Below are 26,895 nucleotides of genomic sequence, written 5' to 3'. Positions count from 1 at the left end.
TCGAAAAAGCACCCCAGGTGGTACTTGTGCAGTAGATCTCTGTGTGCTTTATGCTTCTACTTCCTGCGGTTTCATCTGTGTTTTTCAGCTGCCCTTAAGAAAGGCTTGACTGTTCCCTGAGACATGTAAAACAAGGATTGGCTGTACTTTTAGGGTGAAATTTATGCCCCTTTACTCTCCTAAACTACGTCTTCTGTTGCCCTAAATGTAGTTGCAATTTGTAGATACCACTTCTTGGGGCAAAGGTCTTTTCTGATTTAAGCTAAGCGAAGTTGGATGGCAGAGCTCCAAGGAAAACCCAGGCAGTGCTGGTGACTCAGCCCCTGAGCTCTGTTTATGCTTTTCCCAAGCTGTTCCTGTGAGGGTTGGCATGGCTGCATTTGCAAACACAGTAGGGTTGCTCATAGAATGGAACTAATCTCCAGGAGACTGTCTCTTGATACCATGGGGCTGATTATAGAAGTAGAAGGGCTGAGCATAGCTCTTTATGGCACCCAGCACTTTTCTAGGCAAGAGGGAGGTGGGAGCAGGCAGGAAAGTGTGCATCAACTCAGCCCTACAGGGCTGTTCCTCACTGTGCAGCAACTCAGCGAGCAACACATGGGGCAAGTTGGGGGCACTTGAACCAGATCCTCCTGCAGTCCCATTGATCATTGCATGCACTACCATACTGCGTATAGCGCAGCCCCAGGTAAGGCCTCTCAAACCAGCTGCTTATTACCCCATGTGGCACCGTGCTGGGGATCACGCTGGCTGACGTACCCTTGTCATGCCATCCTTGTCCCTTCTGTGGCTTTCCAGCAAATAAAAAGAGAGGCTCTTGACTGGCCACTTACAGCACCTGTTTCTGAAGCAATTTCTACCCTCAGGATCGGTGAGCGTGTGAACGCAGTGGAGGGGCTGGAAATGCTGTGAGTAGCTGGCTGCAGACGGAGCTTTCCGGGGGAAACTGAAGAACCTACAGCTGTCTCGGTCTGAGCCACTCGCTCACTGTTCCTGTTCCAGCAATCCCTGCTGCACTGTAATCACACAATTATTATGCCATTAAAATGTCATATTCATAGAAATCCACATAAACAAAGCATTAACAATCTCGGGAAAATTGTAGTCTTTACTGCTAATGACCTGCTCTCTTTACGCACCCTCCCCCCTTGCTTTTCTGAGCCTTGATTTAAGAGGCAGGCTAGGAAGTACATCTCTGTGCTTAGACTCTCAATTTTTAATGTACTGTCACAGTGAGAGACGTCTCTTTCTCTCGCTCTCTCTTTTATAAGGCTTCAGCCTACAGGTGGTTTGGAGTAGCCCACTTAGCAAGCTGATAAAGAAGGGAAAGGCTGTTCAGAGTGTGTTCACAGCTGGGGAAGTGTCAAATATTTGATGCAAACAGATAGATTCCTTTTGCATTGAATTTTGTCTCTAGCCTGCCCGCAGAAGGTGAAATCAGGCCAGGCATTTTCTGTTCTCCTCGTAACATGTCCTGAGGGACAACAGCTCAGGGTTTTAATTGGGGAAAGCAGGAGTGGGTCAGAGAGAGGGAGACTGTGCCCAGGAGACCCAGTTTGTTCCTGGTATAACTCCGGTGACTTCTACCAGAGATGAAATCTGCCAAGTTTCTAGCTCAGACAGTTTCTCTCCCCGCCCCAGTTCCTTAGCACCATAATTGATTCCCAAGGGTTTGTCCAGGTCCATTGCTCCTGATGCATTCGGCTTCTGTTTGTCAGCTGGTCGCACTCTGATGATTCTGCTTGAGGACCAGTCAAATGTCTCTTGAATTAGTTTTTTGTTGGCATGGGATGTGCTAGACATCACGCTTGCTCATGTTGAACAATGTCTTCTTGCTGTATCCTTCACTGAAGCGATGCAGGGAGAGAACCTTGCCCTCACAGCAGAACAGGAAAAGCTACTTATAGGAGCCTTTTTAAAAGTTGTTCTGTTCAGTCCATGTGTAGTGAAGCGTTAGAGTTCACAGGGTACTTTAAATTATAAATACTAATCTTAAATCCTGAAGAAGCCTAAAGCCCTTTGGAGAGACAGTTTTGCTCAAGTGGTCTGAGTCTGGGATTGGCAGTTGGCAACTGTAGTAGGCTATTATCTTCTTATTTGGCTTCCAGTGCTCTCAGAAGCAGGTTTCACAGCTCAGGATTCACCCACTTCTGCTGTCAATGTGGTGTCACCCGTTGGCGTTGTAAACCCAAGGGTTCTCAGCTTCGCCCTTGAAGGGGCCATTCAAGGGTCTGAGGTAGGTTAAATTAAAAAAAAAATCTGTCAGGGATGGTGATAAGCCCTGCTGTGAGAGCAGGGGACTGGATTCAATGACCTTTCAAGGTCCCTTCCAGTTCCTCAAGATATGTATCTCCATGTTGATAGTTGAAATCTTCATAATGGACCTAGTTCAGAACTCACTGAAATCAGCTGAAAGACTCTGATTGCCTTCAATAGACTTTGTCTCAAGCCTGACATGATCATCGTTATTGTTCTTTCTTTGAACAGCCGTGAAACAGTTACCTGTACTGAAATCTAAATTGTCATCACAAAATTTCAGAATTCACATTCTGCCGACTTAAGGAAGCAATTGGCATCCATTCACACCCTGCTCCCATTTCAGTTGCTTTCTCCACAAGTGTAGGGGTCAGAGGCTTCCTTTAAAAAAACGTAAGTTCTAGAATACAGGCTGTCAGCCACCAGCAGGCGACTAGTGTTTGCTTACTGAGATGGTTTCCAGCCCCCTATTTGCAGAAATTACTACAGATTCCGTAACTGTCCTTATTCCATGCTATATCCAGGCTAATATTGATACCAGTTTGTACTGGCCTGAAAGATTTTAGATGCAGTTCCTCAGTCTAAACTGATCTCAAGTTCTGTGAACCATTCACCCATCACTAAACTAGATCTTGCTTTTCACATCTGGAGAGCCTGATTAACTTCAGCAAGTGAAGCTCAACAGGCAAGTTTCCAAACAGAGTCGTTTCTCTGGTGCTAGTGAGAAAGCAAGAGAGAAATCCCTATTTCACTTAACTGGAAGGCATCCCTCCCCTTTTTTGTTGTACAGCACAGAATAGGTATATTTTTCTCCCTCTGCTGTAGATTTACCCAATCTCTCAAACTCTTCTGCCAGAAGAAGTGATTGTGTTTCCCATAATTAATACCAAACATTAAACTGCAGTATTGAAAGAGAAACTGTTTAATTCTGAAAAAAAAATGTATTCCTGGTACAAGAGAGAAAATGAATTAGACTTACAGAGAGGAGCCCTGCAGAAGATAAATAGAAAGGCAAGTGGAATATTGACTTGATCTTTCTCTAGTGCAGGGTAATTTGGCTTCTAAAGTGAGTTAGATCATAATAAATTAAATTTAGATTTCTGCACATCAGTTAAATAACTCCCAAGATAGAATTCTAGTGTGAGGATGAGGTGATTAGACATGGCGGAAAACTGATGAAGATCTTATCCAATAATCCAGAACTGATGTGCTGTCCCTACATGTATGACGGAGGTGTTTCCTATGCCACTTGTACCTGCTTTTCCTTTCTCTTGTCAGTGTCCAGGAAAAAGTAAATCATCTATATGCAAGTTGGAGAAGGCCCCTGTCATTAAAGCACTTGAATAACCTAAATGCTCCCTGTGCAATGCTTCCTTTGTGATATCCAGTGCAGATTGGCTGTCTGCAGCAAGTGTATGCCTAAACATTCTCAGCCAAGTGCATTCAGGAAGTTTAGGAGAGGAGATTGAAGAATGCTGTACCCCGGTGAAACTTTAAGGAGGTATTAGCTTGACAAGTTAAATCTCTCTTGTCTGGCACCCTCAGGACTTGCCCAGTGCCGAACCAGAGAATTTTGCCGGACCACAGGAGGTCATATTGTCAAGCAGCATTACCAACACTCCCACTGCTTACTGGGTGCTTAGAAGGCATTAGAGGTAAATTAGAGCTAAATAACAGCATAGAACAAAGAGAGTCAAGATTGGTGGAGGTAAGCAAACTTATGGGACCATGGAAAACGTGGCCACACCCGAGAGAAGTGATTGTCCAGCTAACTAAAATCATGCCGGATTGAGGATGTTGCTGGATGAGAGAGTGTTGAACGAGAGAGATTCAACCTGTAGTAAAGACAGTATAATTGCAACCTGCACACTTAGGTGTGGTTCACTGTTCCATGTAGTGGCACTGAGACCACATCACAGAGAAAGAATGGGTCTCCTTAGTTGAGAGCCAGCTAACTTTTAGCTTACACTGTAGAGGCACCTGCACTAAGCTCCAGAGGTCCTGGGTGCAAGTCCACCTGTGGGTGGCTACATAATGATCCAGTAGGAATTTGGCCGGGACACTGAAGTAAATTGTGTCTGGTGTCCTGACTGCATAAGGTGACTGCATGTGGCAGGGTGAACAGGCCCCATGCCATGCAGGGAGGTGGTAAGAGTTCCATCATACTAATTTGTGGGTGGCCCTACCCTGCTGCACCTTTAAGGTGTACCAGTAATGGAGGAAGAGTTACAAAGGGGAGAAAGTCAGCACAGGGGCAGGCAGACAGACGTGGGAAGCAGGAGGAAGGAGGAGGATGACAGGGTGTTAGTCTTCCAGTTTCCAGGGAGAGGTCAGACAAAAGGCAGAGGCAGCTGCCCTGCCTGCGCATGGCCTGAGCTTCTGGAAGGAGGTAAACCAAGCTATACTCTTTTCTAGTGGCCAGACAGTCAAACGCTGAGCTGGACCATGACTTGAGCAGGGCCCCTTTGAAGGAAGATTGTCTAGCAGTTCACTGGGTCTAGCTGTCATTTTCTTTCCCTTCTTTTATCTCCTGGCCTTTGTTCTTATGCTTGTTCCTGTGAAATCCTGGAAGGGGTTGAGTCCAGAGGAGAACAGCAAAGGGTTGAGACTCCATTCTTTCCCAATGCAGCTGGGCACCCTGTTCTGGATGACCAGAACCTGAATGAGCGTATAAGTCTGTCACCCCACACCCGCCAAGGGGTGTGGCAGATGGACCAGACTCATCACAACACCCCTCTACTAGATGCCTAATATGCTGTGACTTGGATTCAATAAGGATAAAGATGATTTTGATCCAATCCAAATTACATTGACAAGAAGTCCTCTGGCACCTTATAAACTGACAGATATTTTGGAGCATGAGCTTCCGTGGGCAAAGACCCGCTTCGTCATCTGACGAAGCGGGTCTTTGCACACGGAAGCTCATGCTCCAAAATATCTGTTAGTCTATAAGGTGCCACAAGACTTCTTGTTGTTTTTGAAGATACAGACTAACTCGGCTACCCCTCTGATACATTGACAAGAAAGGTCCATGCGGAAAGCACACACTGTATGAGAACACCATGGGGCGGTGTCACTATCCAATATAGACTTACTTTGTCATATTTCCCATCCCGTTGTCCTCTATTTCCTTAAAAATACAGCTGGTGCTTCTCTCAGCAGGACAGTGCTCCAAACTTCCTGGGGTGACACATTCAGTTTTACTTATAAGTAGCAGCCACTGAGCGATAAACCAGCTCTACTGTGAGACATCAGAGGCCTTCTATCCCAGGCTCATAATCTGCAAATGGAAAAGCGCTATTCAGTCATTGCCATCCTTGCCTTGTCTGCTGAGCACGCAGTCCTAGCTGGAGCGCACACAGCTGCTGCGCTTTACCACAGGCTGGACTGCTCAGAACTTCAGAGCTTGCATTGTGGCTTGATACCGCGTGTAAATGGCTGGTGTCCTTGCAGCACTATAAATACGAACAGAGGTGCCTAGAACATATGGTGGATGTCACAGCAGCTGGCTAATCGTATTGTTCTGGAACTGCATCTGTCCATTATGCCATGTGAACTAGGCAAGCCGCAAGCTGGCAGCGACTTGCCTGCTACCCAGATTCCCTTGCAGCATAATTATTCAAAGATCAAAGTGCCAAGCCGCTTAGCTATACAGTACAGGGACACGTCGCCTTTGTGCCAAGGTTTAAAAATGATGCTGTGCTGATAAATCTCTCTGTGCTGGGCGCGATTCTCCATGCCTCTGCCCTATACCCAATCGAGCAGTGGTATAAGTGAGTGGATTTTTTTTTTTTTTTTTACTGCTGCTCCATAAAGCTGAACACAATTTATAATATTGTGCTGGTAGTTTAATTTTTGCTCGTCTTTCACTTATCGGGTCAGTTTCATTTCCTGTTTTAGTCCATTCTCCTTTCTGGACCTCCAGTCTAAGCTTAGTAACATTGTTTAATTTACATTTTTTTAAAAAAATTGACTTGCCTTATGGCTGTTTTTAAATGGAAACATTTCTGTTCCCTTTTGATATCTGCCCCCCCCAAGGAAAGAAAAAAAGCACTTCAACTTGGGATCTAAACGTCTGACAGTTTCTTCAGCAGAGCTGGAATCTTGGGTTCCCCTCCCAGTCTTATATGTTTCAGGATCTCAGTAGTTCTGAGATGCAATCTGCTCAGGTTTGCCTGATCTTTCACTGTGCTGGTAAATCATGTTTTACAAGACGCCCTAAAAAACGTAAATGATATTTATTACACAATATACTGCACTCCTACCAAGAGCCTGCAAACTTTTATGGACAGCCTTCTGCTCATAAACCTCCTGATGGACTGGAGAGGCCTTAACGTTTTAATAACTGCCCTTCATTCTTGGTGCCCGGGGATGCTGGACTGAAGTTCAAAAAGGCAGACTGTTCCATGATTGTCCTCAGAGGCAGCCCAGCCCCGGCAGAGTGGCTCTAAGCAGGAAAACAATTGTAAAACAAAGACATTGTGGTGCACCATATTTATTGCCTCTGAATGTGCTGTGTCTGCAAGTCAACGGATGATTTTTTATAACTCTCAGCAACTGTGTGCTCCCCCTGGGATATGAAAATAAAGTCATTGTCTTCTTGTCTGTTGCAGCATTGCCAGTCATAAAGTTTCTGCCGTCGGAGCAGAGCTGAGAATATGCTGAGATCTGGGTTGGGTTAGAAATTAGCTGGCTCCCCTGTTAATGAATGGGCTCAGTAAGGGCAAGAGGGAAAATTGTTTCCTTGGCTTAGTAAATTGATCAGATGGAACACAAAGGCCCAGTTCCTCTGGGTGGTGGTGAACTCAGCTGGTGCTACAGGAGGGATGAAAATGGCCCCTGGAAAACAGAGAGTATTCTTGGGAGATCAATGATGTTATAAAGTGTGAGATCAGAACAAGCCTTGATGTTCCTGCCCTGAAGTGTATGCTCTCTGATCTCCATGTTTCTGATCAGTAATAACATCCGCTCACTTATGCTAGTGTAACTGAAATCAGAGTGTGGCCCACTATGACGAGCAGTGCTGAGAAATATTGGCAAGTTTCAGTTATCGGGAGTGCTGGTTCGGAGGATCTGGATGAGAGCAACAAAGCTGTCTTTGGTTACAACCCTAGAGATCTTGAGGGACGTGTGAGTCTCTTTGGGCTGTGAACCGTGCAATGCCTTTTCTGAACTCTGCCCTGCGAGCTCTTTGCCACGTTTAGTGGCACAGCGTTTGCTGTCTTGCAGGCAGTGTTTGCCATGCTAAATAGCACTTTGTTTGTTTGGGCCCAGTCCTGACCCAGCTGGCCCTGAAAGCAATGGAAGGTCACCCGCTGACTGCAGTGGGAGTTTGATCGGCTCTTTGGCAGGCACTGGCATTCCCTTAAATTTCACTCCAAAGTTTTTGCAGCATGAGAAGAGGCACTCCAGGGACTCTCCATCCAGCCCTTTTTGCTTAAACTGATATATGGGACACAGCAGCAATCGTTACTTCCCTTCCCCCTTCCCCTGTCGGTTAACATGGAGAATGTGCTGTCAGATGTGAATAAAATCAATTATGGGATAAAAATCACTCGTTTCAAAAGCTTCATTTTGTGCCATTAGCATGGGAGAGCAGCTGGGAGATGGAGTAACCAAAAAAAAAAAAAAAAGAGAGAGATCAATTATTCGATAAGATCACAATTTTCTTTGGTGATGAAATTACTGTACACGTTTGAATTGCTCTGTATTACACATCGGCTGAGATCAAAGAGGTTGTGCTGCTGAAGTGATGTGATCTTATCAAGTGCACCTTGCGTTTGCCACCTTGGAGCAGGCGCCGAGCCATTGTGTGGTGCTTAAAGAAAGGACACTTTGAACCTTGTATAGCTGTGTAGTGGCCCTGCGACATGGCCTGCAGCTCCTCTGTACCTGAGCAAATGATGGGGATGATACATCACTAAATACCTTGCTTTGTAGGAACCCTGCTGTCCAGAATAAAATGGGGGCAGAGGAGTTATGTCCAGGGATCAGTGTTTCAGAATAGATATGGCTGCAATGCAGCTGAAAGGAAGGGCAAACCTAGCCCGAGTGTGCTCTGGCCAGCTGATTGAATATTAGACAGATGTGAGAAGACATTAAAAAGCACCATACAATTTAACCAAACCTGTCATGGCCAGTGTTCCCTCTAATTTTTTTTTTCCATTCATAGGTGGAATAAATTTTGTTATGGGCCCCGAGGCATATGCGGATGTGTACCACCACTAGAAACTCATGCTTGTGGCTGTGAGCACTCTGCTAATCAGCTAGGCGGCACCTGAATTTCTCCTGGGTGGTGGGCCAAGCTCCCAGCTTACAAAGAACGCTGATCATGGCTGTGGGATCGGCCGAGGTTCACCTGTGGACCTGGCTGCCCAAAGGGAGTGTTAAAGGTCCCCCATGGTCCTGTGGCTTTAATCTGTAACTGGCCAGCTCCTCAGCTGATGCAAATGGGAGCAGCTCCATTGACTGTTTGCAAGAGAGCAACACTCAGGATCTGCTAAGTGTTTGCGGGGTGTGACTGCTTTCTGGCCAGAGATCTGACACCTGCAGGCCTCCGTACTCTGACGGGGTTGAATGTTTTCTTGTGTGTGCAGGACTCAGATGTCGACTGGGATGACCTCTGGGATGAGTTTGAAGAGAGAAGGTACCTGAGTGCCCGGAAATGGAAGGGCGGAGAGGACCCATACCGCCTCTATGCCTTTAACCAGCGTGAGAGCGAGAGGATTCCCAGTGACCGTGCTGTCCGTGACACCAGGCATTTCAGGTTCTTGCCTTTTGCTCATCCCCTACCTTCAGCTGGTAGCACTAGTGAAAAAGGGATGTGATGGGTCTTGCCCTAAAGATGTCCACTGAAGATAAAAAAATCTACATTCTGGGGAAATTATGATGGGTCAAAGATATGGCAGGCAGTGTTACTGAATGGGAAACATGCTTAGGGGGTAGCTTTGCCTTCAGAGACCCTGAAGAGATAAGACGTGTTGCTTTAAAAATAATTTTGTTACGTACATTACTAATATGCTCTTAGACAATTAATTGAAAACACTTTGGTGCTGTTTGATTTCATGTTTGCATTTCACCAGGGCAGGGTGATTGGGAAATTTCACTTATTATTTATGGTTTGTTTTTAGGCTTGGTTCTCTTGCGCAAACAATTATTCTGTTTTAGTTTTTTCCCATATTGGAAGGGGATGTTTAGATCCTCAAAAATCCCTACTGGTTGTGCTGGATTTTTTTTTAAAAAAAAACCTTTTCATGATTTTTATGCTGACCTCCAAAACATTTTGAGTTGAACCCACAAAATCATGACATTGGTTTAAAATAATACAGTTTGAGAGCATTTTCTGCCCTTTCAGCTCCTGCTCCTTTGGGGTGCATCCAGATCTGGCTTTCAAACTTTTCTGTGCAAACACAAGGGCTAGAAACTTACATTTTAGAAAGGGAAAGTAGAAACCCTCTCCTAATCACATGCCTCCTGAAGCTAGAACTTAAAGAAATGCCACATATCATGAAACTCACAGTAACATTGTGAGAGTGAGCAAACCTGGGATTCATTCTATTTCTGTGATGGTTGTGACCTCTCCCATTATATTTGTTCAATAGAAACCAAACTTGTGTCAGACCTAAATGTGTGGAATGCCCCCTTCATTAGTTTTTGAGTGCTTGTGTTGAGTAAACAGGTCAAATGCAGTTATCCACCTACAAATGAAGAGGATGGGGTCTGGTCTGATCTCTGTCTTCTTAGGCTGAAGCTACCACCGTGTGTTTGTCTGTTCTCATGTTGGATGCTACTGTCCTAGCCACCAAAAACTTCACCTGCCCTGCAGAGTGAATTCCATAAGATGCTAGTGAGATTCTTTAGGAAAAATAGGCGTCACTTCCTTCCAAGGCAGGCAGACTTTTGCATTTTGTGTGTGTGTGTGTGCGTGCATGTGCACACACGCACCACTAGTGTCAGTCCGCTGTGGCCCTAAGTGATCTGCTGTGGAGGGAACAATCAGATGAGTGAACAAGTACGGAACAGCTGTTCCCTGTTTAAGCAGGGCAAGGGGTTAATCAAGGGAGGAAGGGATTATTGCAGAGTGAAAGTGGAGGAGTGGTGGGGGAGAGAAATGTAAGAACTTACCTGGTTAGTTCTCTCAGCCAAAGGAAAGGGCACCCGAGCAGCCCACTGTACGCTTTGGCTGGCCGCTTGGAGGGTGCTTTGCAGGTGGATCTGTGCCATCTGGGGCATTGTCTTTCATAATTAAAGTGCTGCTTAATGGAGTGCTGAGGGACTCCCCTAATGACAGCTGAAAAGTGGCAGGCAGCAGCTGGCTGGATATGTTCAGCACTTAGGGCGTAAGGAAGGACTGGAGTGGCCTGATTTCATGATATCAAGGCAATGGATTCCAGCACCATCCTTTTAAGAGCTCACCCAGTTTTGACCCCAGTTTCCCCATGAGGGTTGTAAGGGAAAATGCTGCCACAGGCCATTTACTAGCAGGTGCTAAGAGCCACTGGACCCAACTGCAAACTCTGTGTGGCACGAACACCACTTCCAGATGGGGAGCCGGTGCTTGCCCCCCCGCCCCCAGCATCACTAGTTCTCACTCATATATACCCTATCTGCTCGGCACATGGTGTCACTTCCTCAACCAGCTGCATGTGTCGATAATGTCCCCTGTTGTCCTCTCCTGTGGGCAGATTAGTGGTGGGGAGTCTTCAAGAGGTGGTTCTGGCAAAATGCTCTTCCTGGCTGTTTTGCTGGAGGTGGGGTGGAAGAAGCAGCATCTTCTGTGTGGCCTACCAGCAATCCCTTGTATCATCCTGGATTTCAAGGTCTCAATGTGAGACAAGGGCTGTACATAAAGTTCTGTGATCCAGGTAAGCTTCTTGCCAGAGTGGTTCCATTGGGGCCCCCTCCTAGGGCTCTCTTGGCCAGCAGCAGCCCTGGGACGCTAGCTCTAATACGTTTCTCCGAAGCCCTTATTACTAGTACAGGGTGAGGCATGTCCCATCCACTCCCTATGCCTGTGTCCGCAGACCTGCAGACTCCTTCTCAGGGTCCATCAGTAGGAGTGAATGTTACCCTATGGAGTCCTACGCTGTCCCCATCCCATGTGTCACAGGGAGCAGCTGAGGTCTCCATTTATGGGCAGCTGGGGGGTACAATCAGCACCAATGATGGTGCTTGTGAGCAGCATTCCTTTCAGTTCAGTAAACTTCCACTTACTGATTCTTCACTTCTTGTGAAGTCTGTTACTCACAGATGGAGCAAAGCCAGCACTGAGGGGCTTGCCCAAGGCTGCCTACCTGACCAGAGGAAGAGCAAGCATTTGACACCAGCACTAAGGGTACATCTACACTACCAAAAAGGTCGACCCAGTCAGGGTTGATCTTCTGGAGTTCGATTTCGCGTGCCTGGTAGAGATGTGCAAAATCAAACTGTCTGGGGTCAGCTGTTGACCCCGTACTTGTTATCGCGAGGAGTAAGGGAGGCTGACAGGAGAGTTGCTCCCGTTGACCTCCCTCTGTGTAGACGGACAGGTAAGTCAACTGCCGATAAGTTGATTCTAGCTATGCAATCATTGTAGCTAGAATTGCAGTCCTGCAATTGATGTAACTCCCTAGTATAGACCAAGCCTTACTGGGGCCCCAACCCGGTGCTGTTTCATACAGGGCAGTGGAATTCTTTAAAAGTTTTGCCTTAGGCCTGGTCTACAATAGGGAACAAAGTCGATCCCAGATAAGCAAATCTAGCTATGCCTTTTCTAGCTAAAATTGACGTACCAGGGTTAACGTTCTGCCCTAGTGTAGATCAGGGCTCTTTGGGCTCACACTGACGTCGCTTACTCCACATGAAAGCATGGAGTACCAGGGTCGATGCCCAAACCCAGAGGGAGTGATTTTGCTGCATTTTCACACATGCGGCAAAATCAAACTCCAGATCAGTTGCAGCGTGTTGAATGCATAGTGGGAGGTGTCTGAGCTGTATGGCGAGGCTGGGATAATCTGAGCCCTGCCTTGCAAGAGCTGAATTAGAACTCCTTCCCCATGCCCTGCTTCTCTCTTTGCAGTTCCTTTGCTTTGGGTTGTAGCGGGGCTCTACTTGCTTTCCAACAATGCAGCACAACCTCCAGCTCCTCATGCACTTTCAATCCAGCCATTTGTGCTCTGAGAACCCTTAGCGCTCCCGTAGGTAGAGATGGGCCTGCACCTGAGTCACTTGCCACAGTCTGGGTCAGAAGCCAATCCTGGCTCTGGATTTGAAATTTCAAAATTGCCTCTATGCAAAGTCAGGGAAAGGAGCATGGGAGCCAAACCTCCTCCATTAACTTCCCCACTTGAGACCCTAAGGTCAGGGCTTGAGCCCATCTCTGATGCTGAAATTGTACCTGTTTTCTAGGAGGATTTTGGTTTTGGTTATTACTCCCTTGCCTGGTGAGGACAGAAGGGGGCTGACAGCCCTGAGAGACATGTGCTAGAGCTGAGCAGAGAGCCTGCCACTCCTGGGGAGAATGATCACATGGGACATTAGTCATCTGCCCCTTTTGAAAAGGAAAATCACCTAGGCTGACCCTCCTGCCAGCCTGGCTGCTGCAGCCAAGGGCCAGCTTTTCTAGGGGTGTGCTTTGGGAAAGAGAAGCCCTCATTAAGGAAGGAAGCCAGGGCAGAGTACAGTATGGGTGCGTCTATACTTCCATTCCTCTTTCGAAAGAGGTATGCAAATGAGCATGAATTTGCATAATTGGCACCTCATTTGCATATTCCAATTTCAAAAGTGCTTCTTTCGAAAGAAGAAAGCCAGTGTAGATACTGCTATTTCAAAAGTAAACCCCATCATCAAAAGAATCCTTCTTTCCATTAAATAATTGGAATAAAGATTTTTCGAAGATGGGTTTACCTTCGAAAGAGCAGCATCTACACTGGCTTTCTTCTTTCGCAAGAAGCTCTTTCGAAATTAGAATATGCAAATGAGGTGCCAAATGTGCACATTTATGCCTCATTTGCATTTTCGATTCACCTCATTTGCATACCTCTTTCGAAAGAGGAAATGTGCGGTGATGGTGGCGGGGGAAGCGGGGGAGCTAATTAAATTTGCTTCCACTTTCCCTAACCTGGTTATTGGATTCTGATGTAGTGAGTATGTCTGTCTGTTGGTATATCCTCCACAGCATTGTTCCAACATTACAGCAGCCCCTAAGGACCTGAGGCTGCCTGGGGAGTTGCACACCAGGCAGCTGGGAGGAGGGGGCTGCAGGCAGACAGGCCTAACGGCCTTCTGTGGAGAGAGGTTTTTGTTCACTGTGCAACTGTTTGGGGAGCTGCAGCGATTCACCCTGGCATTACCATACGCTTTGCAGACCGACCTCACTGCTGCGTATCATCGGAGAGTGGCACTGGGGGCGGGGGGTGGGGTTGTCTGATTTTCTTGTCAGAGCCGGGTGGGTAAATGGAATTGGACTGGCAGCAGGGAGCTGCATGAGGGAGAGGGTAAAGGAGAGTCGGGCTGGGGTTTAAGGCTTTGGAAGCTGGTGTGATACCTCCCTGCAAGCAGAAAGGGCTGAGCCCCCACACAGCTGGGCAGCTCCTCCCCAACCAGCATGGGAGGCTGACAATGGCCATCACTAATGACAGGTGAGCTGCAAGAGGCTCTGTTTGGAGAAGCAGCCAAAGGATACCTTTGGTCTAGAGATCAGCCTTAGGGACACACCCCCTGCTGTTAGTCTTACCTGGTGCTGCACTGGTCTTGAGCTTGCTCTTCCTGGTACTAAGAGTGGGGACTGGAGAAAACAGGTATGTGTGTGCAGGGAGCGCATTAGAAAACAAATTCTGGGAGGGGACATGAGAGGGAACCCCCCAAAGGAGGTTTTTTAAAATTGTGTCTATGACGTGGCCCAGCACAGGGCCTCTGTGTGTGCCTAAATTCCTTTGTTTGCTCTGCTTTTACCACTTCTGTTCTAATCCAGATTGAGCAGGCGCTACAAAGCCTGGATGCCGTCTACAATCCTGGCAGAGCACAGCAACACTCTGCTTTTCTGAAGCACCTTCCATTGGAGGGGGGCCCCCCAAGGGGTTTATGCACATGCTGATCTGTGTTAACCTCCAGTTCTGCTGCTGCCCACGAGAGCAGCTGCCACAGCTCAGCTGGGACTGGAGTGTAATGCAAGACGTGTGCCAGAGACTGGTGGGATTGGAGGGCGTACCGCTAGAGCGAGGAATAGTTTGGCAGGTCCAGAGGCATCTCAAATAAATGGGCTTGCCCCTGCCAATCCATTCAGGTACAGCTCTTCTCCCCGTCTCTTTGCTGCAAGGCCCAAAAATCCATATGTCACCTTCTCCACCTCGCCTACCCCAAGCCTGACTCAGGCCAGCTTGCGGTACCTGGTGAGAGGCTGTCTCACAGTGGGTGGATAATCTCTCCAAAATGGGAGTATGTGCTTGGGGAGGCAGTTAGGGGGTTAAAGCTGGTGTTCACTGCCAGGCCCAGGACTGCAATAAAGAGGATAATGGGTGGTATTTGGAGACTCCACATAAAGCCCCTGCCACAGACTAGAGCATGAGTCTATCACCCTAATCTTTTGACCTGTCCCGACAACCTGGCACCCCCTGTGGCTGCAGGTTCAGGTGGGCTAGGACAAAAGCTGGCAGGAGCAGTGAACTCCTCTGCACATACAGTCCTGGGGCAGCAATCACAGCTATCTGTTTGCAATGGCTTTTTGTGTTTTTGCAAAGTGATGCCTCTGGTGTGCATGGGGAAGAGGGGGCAGCGTTCCCTGTAAACTGAACACTCAGGCAGCCATTTAGGAGACATTCAAAGGCCACCCCGTCAGAGCGCCCGCAGTGCTTGCAGCGGGCAGCGTGTGTTTCTTCTGGCGGTGCGCATCTGTACAGGCCTTGGTGCACATAACAAAATGTATTCCACACATGGGCGGAAAATTAGAGGGAATTCGTTGGAAAGAGTGGTGTGTGTGTGTGTGTGTGTGTGTTTTGCATGTGTCGGAGGGTGGGTGGGTGGGTAGCTCAAACGTTTGTTTGAGTGACGTCTGAAAGGTGTGTGTACCATGGAGGGATCTGCAGAAGGTCCCAGATGGGGCTATTGTAGAGTATATCTGTGCCAGCCTGTGCTGGTGTGCGTTGGAGTTAAATTTCCTGTTGAGCTGACTATTACATTCCAGACTTGGATTGGACCCTGGATTGCATTTAAGCGCTCTTGATAATTATATACTATCCTCTCAGTAGCAAAAGTCATAAGCAGGAAGAATTAGATTTTGCAACATCTCCTTGTCTGAAAGCTGTCACCCTCCTTCTCCTGCCACCACACACACATCTCCATTTGATTTCTTCTATTGCCTTTTCTTTCTCCAAATCGAGTTACCTTCCTGGAGCCTGCGCCACTAAACCTGCTTAGAAATGATTCAAAATGAACAACCTGTCCTGACAAGTAGAAACCATGTCAACACTGCAGTGTTTTGTACCACCAAAGGAGATTTTGGCTTCGTGTCTTTTCCTTGCTCGGCTTCCTCAGAGCTCATTGTAATGTTCTCTGCTGTCCCTCCAGAGATCCATGAAATCATTCGTGTCTGCGGAGTGACCTGTGTGGAAATGACCCTTTTGCACTCCACTGATCCCCGTGCACATTCCTTCTCATATCTTGCTTCCATTAGCGACTGAGAAATGCTTTCATTGCCCCTTGCAGAGCCAACACCTGGCTCGGTGGGAGCGAGTTGGACTGTCTCCTGGCTCTCACATCTTCATGACAATTGGCAGCCCCCAGGTGCAGAGCTGAATCCTACCGTGGGTTACTGAGGTTTCATGGATGAAACGGAGGGCAGGATTTGTAAACCTTCTGAGAGGTTGTACATGTGTATATAAGGGCAGATTTTAGCCTGCAGCATCTTTATTACTGGTGGTGCAGCAAGGGCCCTCTCGGATCCCAGGTGAGGTTTCGACAGCTGACAGATAAATCCCTGTACATTCCAGAGGAGAACGTACTTTAAAGCTGTTGCGATTTAATTGCTTCCTTTCCTGCTGCTGACCCTAGGTGGGTTTTTGTTTGGTTGGCAGCTGTAGTGTACCTGGGCTAGTTCAATGGCCTATGAAATATGGACCAAGTCCTGACACCAGTGTTCCATCTAATTTTTGCCATCCATGCGTGGAATAAATTTTATGTGCACCAAGGCATGTGCGGATGTGCACCCCCAGCAGAAACACATGCTGCTGGCTGGGGGTGCTCTGCTAATCAGCTGGGCAACATCTGAATCTCTCCTGGGGGGCCACCCAAGCACTCAGCTTAGAGGGAACACTGCTTGAGGCCCCTACTCAGTGTGTACTCAGAAATCCCACTGGCTTCGAGCAATCTCGAACATGGCCCTGCACACGCGCGCGTGCGCGCGCACACACACACACACACACACACACACACACACACACACACACTCACTTCTACCCAGTCTGACGTGACTGGTGTCATTTTTGCTCCCAAGAAACCTTGTCGTGGGAATACCAGGCAGTGGTGTAGATGGGGGCACAGAGGCATCAGCAGAGATGTGTTAGCTCCCAGGATGGGAATAGTGGTGCTTGGTTTATACTGGGACCAAGGGGCTTTGCCAAAGCTGCACTGAGCCCCTGCGCTGTTATAGTGGGGCATGCTGCAGGTCAGCATCGGGGGCTCTTGTTATCCACGGTTTGGGGCTGGAGGGGAAGGAGGGAACCGGAAAAGCAAGGCCTGGATCCGGGTGACTTGTCAGAGCCGTGAGGAGGCTTAACACTGTCTGAACAGGAGGTGCTGTAGGGGGAGCCAGGACTGAGGAACATTGGCCAAGCTGGGGGAGGGGAGCAGGGAGCTGGCGCTACAGCATACAGGATGGTGCTGAGTCCCAAACCTTCCCTCCACATCATGGTGATCAGTGGGTGTTTATGCAAGGGCGCTCTCTCAGCTGCATAGGCAAAGCAGGAGAACTGCAAAGCAATACTGACGTGTGCAGGGGGGCGGCGGGGGCCAGTGCTGGCACAGGAGCAGACGTTGCATGTCAGGAGGCAGGAGCGCTGGCAAAGCTTGGCGGCAGGACAGAGCTGCGGTACACTGGCACAGCTGCGTGTGGGAAGCTCGCACAACGCCTGCCTGCACTGAGGCTGACTCCAGGCAGTGAGTCGCTCCTCTTCTTGAACACCGTGTTCACTGACAGGTTCTTATTTCTAGGCCAGTGCCTGAGGCCCTCCAGCAGGCAGACTCCCCCTGATGTCACAGGGATTACACGTGTGAGTAAGTGCAACCTGGTGTGAGTGAGAGCGCTATAACTGAGCTCACAGGCAGCAATTCACCTACAGTCACTGATTTGTGCTCCCACCTGGTTTTCCTACTTTCACTCGTAGTTGCTCTTCCCTGCACCTCAGAGCCAATAATCCCCAGCAGGCTTCTCTTTCCCTTGACCAGTGTTCCCGCTAACGTTTTCCATCCATGGGCAGAATAAATTTTGTAATGTGCACTAAGGCAGGTACAGATGTGCACCACCCATAGAAACTCACGCTGCTAGCAGTGGCTGCACAGCTAACTGGTGGGCAGCACTTGAATCTCTCCTGGGCAGCTGCCCAAGTGTTCAGCTTATGGGGATCGTTGCCCTTGACCCATGGTTCCAGCTGTTTGTGTACCCTCTGAGTGAAGCCAGGAGACTGATTTCACCCCCAGATCAGATTTATTATTTTGAGCCAAGTGTTTGATCCAGCTGTAACCCCAGAGGCACTGAGACCATGTGCCAGGGAGAGTGAAGTCCCTACTCTACAGCCTTGGCTGAGAGCCGGCTGGCCTTCAGCTCGTATGGTAGATCATGGGGCTTTAGCCCCTGTGGTTGCAGGTACAAGCCCTTTTGCTGGAAAGCTGGGTTTATCAGCATTACATGACACTAGTGTGTGAGCACTGCCACTGCCACGGGTATCTAGACAACCAGGAATGTTGGCTTGTAGGAAGTTCTAAGGTTGGGTTAGCCAGGTAGAACGTGTGCCGGTCACAGCTTGTGGGGAGCAATAGCAAAATGTGCCTGTCTTAGGTCCTGTGATGATAACATCACCTAACATCAACTGTACCATCAGGGGCTCTTTCACTTGTACATCTACTAATACAATATAAGCCATCATGTGCCACCAATGCCCCACTGCAATTTACATGGGCCAAACTGGGCAGTCTCTACATAAAAGAATAAATGGACATAAATCAGACATCAGGAACAGTAACATGCACAAACATGTAGGAGAACATTTCCATCTCGCTGGACACTCAGTAACAGATTTAAAAGTAGCAGTCCTACAACAAAAAATTTCAAAAGTAAAATAGAGAGAGAAATCTCTGAGCTGTAATTCATTTGCAAATTGGACTCCATTAGCCAAGGATTGAACAGAGACTGGGAGTGGCTGGCCCCTTACAAAAGCAGTTTCTCTGTGATGGAAGTTCACACCTCCACATTTAGAATCTGACAATGGGCCACATTCCCCCTGAGCGATCTGACTTGTTTTTTCTCCTCTCTTGCTGTATACTACTGCTAATGGGCCATTTCCACCCTGACTGAATAGACCCTGTCAGCTCTGACCCTCCCTTTTACTGGGACCCCACTCTTTAAATCCTCCTCTGAAACCCGCCACCCCACTCGTGCGTCTGACGAAGCGGGTCTTTGCCCACAAAAGCTTATGCTCCAAAATATCCGTTTGTCTATAAGGTGCCACAGGACTTCTTGTTGTTCTCAAAGATACAGACTAACACAGCTACCTCTGTGATACTTGTCACCTCTCTGGGGTGACATGTCACAATTGTATCTGAACGCGGCGGTACCCCACAACACTCCTTTCGCAGCAGGAAATCAGTGCTAAGCTCTCGTTTTCAAGCTACAGAAGGGGTTTTGCAGACTAGCCCCACAGCTCATTATTGGGAGAAGAGGAAAACTCTGGGTCAAACTCTGATGTGAGTTAGAACAGCTGAAGCTTTTGAAGCAAACGTCTCCTCAGGATCTGACCCTCTTAGTCAGCGGATCCTAGAATCCAGCTCTGGGAGTGACAACAGGTATAAGCAATGGTATGTTGCATGGAGTTTTCCTGTTATAAAAGAGACGGGGTTTCCGGGAGGCTGGGAAGTTCTTCATCAGGCCTGTTCTATAGCTCTTGGCTAGCTGTGCCCAGCCATTTAGTGAACTGGCACTGCTAATCATCCTGCTGTGTAGCAAAAGATCTGAATTCCTGGAGGGGTGCAAAAGCCTATAATGCGATCACTACTAGGAGAAAGATAATGATGATAGTTCCCTAAAATCCCCAAGTTAGGGGGTGACATGGTCATACTTAGGCCTAAATGTTTCAGAGCCATGGTTCTCAAACTACTTCAAGCTAGCTGGTGGCCTGCAGGGAGCTGGCTGGCTGCATGGGGCTGCCTCTTCAATTTGTTTTCAGCTTTCAAAGGGTGTTAGAAGCTAAAGATATATAAGAGCCTTTCCTCATGCTAACACTCATTGAAAGCTACTACAGTGGTTAGCAAAGAACTTCAGCATGATTGTGCATGGCAGGGAAGGTGCCAGTGGGAAATACTTCTGTTCAGATGTTGGCTACTGGATGAAACAAAATTTAGAAGCCACTGGTTTCATTTTCAGCTGGCTCAGTCAAGCGTTGACTGGAGAACTGGCGCCACATCCATTTGATCTGCTTGCAATTCATCATCAACGCACAAGCTACTTCTTATCAGTACTGAGCCTATGTTCCCAGGGTCACCACTCCTCAGTATCTAACGGGTTCTAGAGCAAGCACAAAGCTGTCAAGCAAAGTCATGTGGTGATGGCCATTTGGAGTGATTGATTTTTCCACATGCTCTAAAGCCTAGAGATCCCTGCCTGAGAAGGGCAGAGGAAGAACTCAGAGACATGAGGTAGTCTCAAAAAGTCACCAGCAGTTGGGAAAATTAGTGACTAAGTCATTCCCCGCAGGAGACATTTTCTTCTTAAGTGTCCCCAGCTGTTAGTCTATAAGGTGCCACAGGACGACTCGTTGTTTTCGGAGAGGCGGTATTCCAGTGGCACAGGCAGTGAACGCTTCCAACTTCTCTGTTGCTTCTAAAGCCCTTTGGGAGCTGCCTTTCTAAAAGGGTGCTGTGTATCAGACGGTGTCATTAGCGCTAGATGGGAAGGACAAGTCCTGCTTTCTCTCTTCTGACGTCCCGCCAAATGTGAATATCCTTTGCTGTCCAGAGTGCAGAACTGATGCTCCTTGTTGACCTGAGACGTGCTGCTTGTGGGTTGTCCTTTCACGGCTAAAATTGCCCAGGAAATGAGCCAACAGCAGACCTTCACAAACATTCCCAGCAAAGCCTGGCACCACTGGAAACTGTGGGGTTCCAGGTCTTTAGAGCCCTGCGTAGCTGTGGAGATCCAGTTCATATCTGCAAATGTGGATGTGGTTATCTGCAGACAGTGGAGTGGGTACCTGCACAGGGCTCTCCCCATTTCCTCTGTCTGGCCACCAGGCTGGGTGGGTGGGAGGAACTAAGGCAGGCGAAGGATGCATGAAGCTCTGTCCTACACCTCCCTGCAGGGGGGCTTCTCCCCGCACCCTGCCTGGGGAGCACTGAACTGCGGAGCTCCGGCCATAGGTCCCTGCTGCCCCTTAACCCCAGTCAGGTCCACCAGCGAGAGAGGCAAAGAGGGCAACTGCACAGGGGCCTGGTGTTTCAAAGGGGTCTGGAGCTCCTGGTTGCCGTTGCTGCTGCAGTAGCACAGGCGACAGCCACTAGCTCTGGGGCCCTTTGAAACACGGTGGGTGCATCAATCTGTCACTCTGGGCACCTTCTGAAGCCTGCGGGGAGAGGGCCTGATGCTGTGCTCCTGGCTACCTTAAGAGCTGATTGCCCTTGGTCCTGCCCCTTCTGCACAAGGCCACGCCCTTTCCGGCTGTGTGTAGCCAGCCCTCCCTGACAGACCTTCCCCCCAGGTTCACAGTGGCTGTTTGGACTTGCTATTCCCCAGTCCCTGCTTTCATGCTGCTCTTTCCTTGCTCCCTCCCTCCTCCCCTCCAGATGACTTGTAGTGCAGGTGCAAGTAAAATCCGGATTTTGGATTGTTGGATGAGATAAGCCTGGAGGATGCGGATCGGGCACAGCTCCACATTTTCATATCTGCGCAGGATTCTACTGGTCTTGTGACAGACTCCAAACTCAGACCTGACTTTACAGAAAGTTCCATGAAGTTTCCCATAACTTTGGGTAACCCTGACCTGCCTGTGATGGGCCCAAACCCAAATCCCTGGATCTGAACATCCATAATCTTATGGAAACTGTGTCGCTGTAGCTTCCCTCCATCTTCCGTGTATGAACAAACCTAATTCTCTGCATTAGCATCAAAATCACTTTTCAGCTGAAGTTCATGTTGAGTTCATTTGAACTTGAAATTGGAAGTGAAGTTCAGGGAAGAGCTCACACATAGATCAGTCTTGGAGAAGTTGTTTGCACGAACTCCTGGGAATAGAAACCACTGAACTCAGTCATCCCCACCCAGGAAGCTGGATTTCGAGTCTTAGTACCTAAAGCTGAACCAATCTGAGAGGCATAAACAAACACTTGGTCTTGTTTCAGAGTCTGTTGAGGCCCCAAGAGCTTCTGCCTGTCACTGTTGATCCAGAGGCAATTCTGAGGCAGAGATTTGTAACAGTCGACATAATTTACAAACCTGTAGTGCACATGATTTGTAGTCCTCCTCTCTGAGCATGCACAGTAATGTGACTAAGTTTTGTATGGATGGCTTTGCAATATCCCTCTCATTCCAGTTCCCCACATGCTGTAGGCCTAATTCTTCTCTCACTTAGGCTGATGTAAGTCGGAAGGAATACCAATGAATTAGACTCTGCTGAATTGTAAAGCTGGATTCAACAAGAGGAGAAATGTCTTACATGAGGCTAAAATGCCTTTCAGAAACTTATAAGCATCCCAGCATATCATGTGTCCCTCTCGTTGTTAGTATTTATTTGTTCTACAGCAGGCAAGATCAGGTTCCATTATGCTAGGTGCTGTGCATACCCAGAATAAGTGACAGTCCCTGCTCCAAAGAGCTTACACTCTAAATAGTTGGGGCCACACAAAGAATGGGAGAATGGAATCACAGTCCAAAGCATTCACCATAAGATCATCTTTCCTCACCACCAGCCCACTCAGAGTGCCTGATTCTGCTCTTACCTGCAGGTGTTTCACTCCAGCATGACTCCATGTGATCTCCCTGTGATTACCCCAACTTGCACTGAGAATCAAGCCCAGAGGTGGTGCATGGCCCCGAGGATAGCTGACCCAGAATATAGGTCTTCTGTATTTTCACTCTTATTCTGCAATCGTCTGTGCAGTGTTGCCTCAAAACCCTGCCTGTTGAACTTGTCACTGCTCCACCATGAACAGTTTTGTCTGAGTAGGGGTGCTAAAGGAGCAGTATAGTGGGAGAAGTGAATGGCTCTCACCAGGTGAGGGTTGGAGGATCCTGGGACTTTCATTTATCTGCATTCTGCCCAGGTTAATAGTGAGTGAAAATTGGTACTTGCTGCTGAGTGGCTGATGTGCAAAAAGGGAGTGGTTTGAGCCTTCTTCTTTGTGGGACAAATATCTGCCTATAAAATCCAGCCCACAATTACTACATGAGCAGAGAGGTGACAGGTAAATGGGATTAATAAATTCCAAGGCTGGAAGGGCCCATGGTGATCATCTATTCTGACCTGAATAACTCAGGCCCCGGAACTTGTCCAAATTAATTCCTAAAGCAGAGCTTTTTGCTAAACATCCCATCTTGAGTCACACTTTGTAGAATGTTCCTGTGTCACTGTGCCAATGGTTAATCACGCTCACCATTCATTTTTTTTTCTTATATCCGGTCTGAATTTGTCTAGCTTCAACTTCTACCCGCTGGATTGTGGTATGTCTTTCTCTGCTAGATTGAAGAACCTAGTGTGAAATAATGGTTCCATATGGAGGTAGTTGTAGCTTCTGACCAATTCTCCCCTTCACCTTCTCTTTATTAAGCTAAATAGATTCGCAGAGCTTAAGCTATTATTATAAACCATGATCATCCCCTTGGCTCTTCTCTGAACTTTCTTCAATTCATGAACATCCTTCTTGAAATGTGGGCACCAGAACTGGACACTGTATTTTAGCAGTGCCCAGTACAGAGGTAAATAACATCTCTATTCCTACTCAAGATTCCCTTGTTTAATGCTTCCCAAGACCACGTTCAGCCTCTCAGCTACCATCTCATCTGGAAAGCTTGTGTTCAGTTGATCATCAACCATGACCCCTAGATCCTGGAGAGCCACTGCTTCCCCCATAGTCCTGCATGCATCCATTCTTTGTTCTTAGACATATAGGTTTACATTGAGCCATGCAAAACACAAACATTATTTGCTTCCCAGATTATCAAGTGATCTAGATCACTCTGCACCTGTCACTAATCATCTTCAGAATTCACCACTCCTCCAAGCTGAGTGTAGAGGGAGTGCATGGCTCTCACAGTCACTGTTGTGTGCATTCGGCATGCACTTTGCTTCACGCACCCTTGCTTTATATGTGTGCCATTGCAGTAATACTAGTAGATAAAAACTACATGGAAGGAAACCAGTGGAACTGTGAGCAACAGTAAACATCTCGCAGGCCACATATAGAAATCAATGGGCCACACGCAGCTGTCTGGCCACAGGTTGCTCACCACTGCAGTAGAGGCTCATACCCTGAGAGCAGGTCTGCACTAGTCCTGAAAGTTGATCTTAGATACGCAGTTCCAACTACAGCAATTGAGTTGCTGGAATCAACGTATCTACGATAGATTAGTCAGGCCGTCCTCACAGAGGGAGGTTGATGGGAGAAACTTTCCCACCAACCTTACTTTCTTACTCCTCGTGAGAATGAGGTGTGCCACGGTCAACTGTTGAGCCCTGATGGTTTGATTTAGCCCATCCCCACTAGAGCCATGTCTACACGTGCACGCTACTTTGAAGTAGCGTCACTAACTTCGAAATAGCGCCCGTCACGGCTACACGTGTTAGGCGCTATTTCGATGTTAACATCAACGTTAGGCGGTGAGACGTCGAAGCCGCTAACCCCATGAGGGGATGGGAATAGTGCCCTACTTCGAAGTTGAACGTCGAAATAGAGCACATGTAGACGATCCACGTCCCGCAACATCAAAATAGCGGGGTCCGCCATGGCGGCCATCAGCTGAGGGGTTGAGAGACGCTCTCTCTCCAGCCCCTGCGGGGCTCTATGGTCACCGTGGGCAGCAGCCCTTAGCCCAGGGCTTCTGGCTGCTGCTGCTGCAGCCAGGGATCCATGCTGCATGCACAGGGTCTGCAACCAGTTGTCGGCTCTGTGGATCTTGTGTTGTTTAGTGCAGCTGTGTCTGGGAGGGACCCTTTAAGGGAGCAGCTTGCTGTTGAGTCCGCCCTGTGACCCTGTCTGCAGCTGTGCCTGGCACCCTTATTTCGATGTGTGCTACTTTGGTATGTAGACGTTCCCTTGCAGCGCCTATTTCGATGTGGTGCTGCGCAACGTCGATGTTGAACGTTGACGTTGCCAGCCCTGGAGGACGTGTAGACGTTATTGTCGCTACATCGAAATAAGCTACTCCGATGTAGGCTTCACGTGTAGACGTAGCTTAGATGTGCTAAATCGAACCCCACAAGGTTGACACTGACTGGCTCCATATTCCAGTAAGTATAGATGTGCCCTAAGTTTCAGAAGTCCGAGGTTCAATCCTGCCTGCTGATGAACAGCATCTGTCAGTGTTCTACGCAGACAGGTGATGGGGAGGGGATGTGACAAAGGTGCATAGTAACCATTATGGACTCTCCAGGGCCTTCTTGGCACAGCTACCAGGGAAAGCAAAGGATCAAAGAAACATAGCAGCTGCACAAATGTAATTACTGCCTTCATGGAGCTAAGGCTGTGTCCCTGGTTGGGTGTCCCAGGGCTTTTGCTGCAGCACGGTCCCCTGCCCAGGAATCAGTGCAATTACACTGCAATCAAACTCCTGTGAGAGGAGAATCCAGCCTTGTGCCGTGTTCAACAATAAAGCACATCCTGGCATTTGCGTTCAGGCAGAGACTCTAGTCTGACCTGCAGCTTCCTACGCCCAGCCTGTGGCTGCCCCTCTCCCTATAAGCGCAGGGGCAGAAGTTTTTATGACTGGTGACTTCAAGCAACTTCTAGTCATCTCTCAAGAAACAGCACAGGGTCAACAGTTACTAGTGGGCTAAATTCACTGCCGCAAAATTGCAGCACTGCCGTTGTCAACATAGATGCACCCCTATTGTACAAAGGGTGAATGCAGGCCAAAATATCTATCATAGCTTCTCCAACCCACCTTTGTAAGTTGTGCATTGGAGTCAGTGGGTGTGTGGGAGGAGCACTTCAGACTTACAGTGGTGTAAAGGGGTACAGGATCTGGCCCATCCCCACCTGGTGTGGCAGCTTTATCTCAGAGAGCTGCATGCAGGAAAAAGATTGGTGTGGGGGTGGGGGTCATGGTGGCAGAAAGGAGAGAGCAGGACTGGAAGGTAACTTGGGATGATGTCCTGTAAGGGACAGAGGGAGGGAGAGAAAGGGAATGGGGGGAGCAAGAGAAGGAGGGAAATGAACTGACATGGGAGTGTCTGAAAAATAAGTTGTATGTACAATTAACGCAGGACACTGGTGCTGAGCTCATTTTCTACAGCAGGAGGGTGTCCACAGGCAGGCTCGGCTGCTGCTGGATCCTCTCAGCTCCGAGTGCCCTAGGGAGATGGTGAGGGAAGGCTTGGGCCTGCAGGGCTGGCAATGACTTTCAAACATAATAATTAGGAAAATGATCTGTCTTCTCCTCAGCCCCCAAGGAAAAGAGAGAGGATTATCCGAGGAGGAGGGGGATTTCTTGGAGGAGTCTGAGGAGTGAGCTGGCATAGAGGTGGATCTGAAGGAAATATATAGGCCATTGTTTTGACTGTATGAAAACACGTTAGTCAAGTGGTTGACTCATTCATCTTTCTGGAGGGTACTGCTACTACATTGGAAAGTGTGGGAAAGTGCTTTGCTGTGATGACGCCTGCTAACACAGCAGAAAAGTCCTGGGCTCTGTGCTTGGTGGGTGTGCAGGGATAAAGATAGCTTACAAGGCAGGCAAAATAACAAGGGGCTTACCAGGTAAAGCTGGGGTAAGTGGTTTGTAAGGGACCAGGCATGCGATGGGAGGGAATCCTGGCACTGGGCTAGAGTGGGGCAGGAGTAGGGGGCAAGGGGCCAGGGGCCAAACAGTGGAACAATGAGAAAATGAGGGGCACATGGAGAGACAATTTACTGCCTATTAGGCTAAGTCCACAGCTGGTAAAAGGTAACTGAGGGGTTCAGTATTTTTCATACATCTGGCTCCTCCTAGCTATGCATTCCCACTGTGGGTAGGAAATGTTCCTGTGTGCAGAATGGGCAATGTTTTCTCCTGAAGAGTTTGGTTTGATTCTCTCTGTGGCAGCAGTGTTTCCTAACCAGTCTCCTTCTGACACACTCTGGGATGAGGATCCTATATCTGCTTTTTCAAGAACCGCCACCAATCCACATGATTGACATTTCCTTCCATACTCTGCTTTCTTGATCAGTGCAGAGCTCTTGTTTGGTATCAGTAGGAGACCCATG

At 48.2% G+C, this 26,895-nt stretch overlaps 1 protein-coding gene across 1 annotated transcript in view; it reads left to right on the top strand.

Moving 5' to 3' along the window:
- Window positions 1-26,895, top strand: part of GALNT14 (polypeptide N-acetylgalactosaminyltransferase 14) — a 200,429-nt gene that overhangs the window by 82,583 nt on the left and 90,951 nt on the right. The window contains exon 2 of the mRNA XM_074989855.1: window positions 8,856-9,025. Within this exon, the coding sequence (XP_074845956.1) occupies window positions 8,856-9,025 (170 nt within the window). The remainder of the gene's footprint in view (window positions 1-8,855; window positions 9,026-26,895) is intronic.

This window comes from Carettochelys insculpta, chromosome 3 (genome assembly GCF_033958435.1).
Source record: "Carettochelys insculpta isolate YL-2023 chromosome 3, ASM3395843v1, whole genome shotgun sequence".
Classification (NCBI taxonomy): Eukaryota; Metazoa; Chordata; order Testudines; family Carettochelyidae; genus Carettochelys; species Carettochelys insculpta.
The sequence above is the reverse complement of the archived record's forward strand: the minus strand, read 5'-3'. Positions and strand labels throughout refer to the sequence as shown.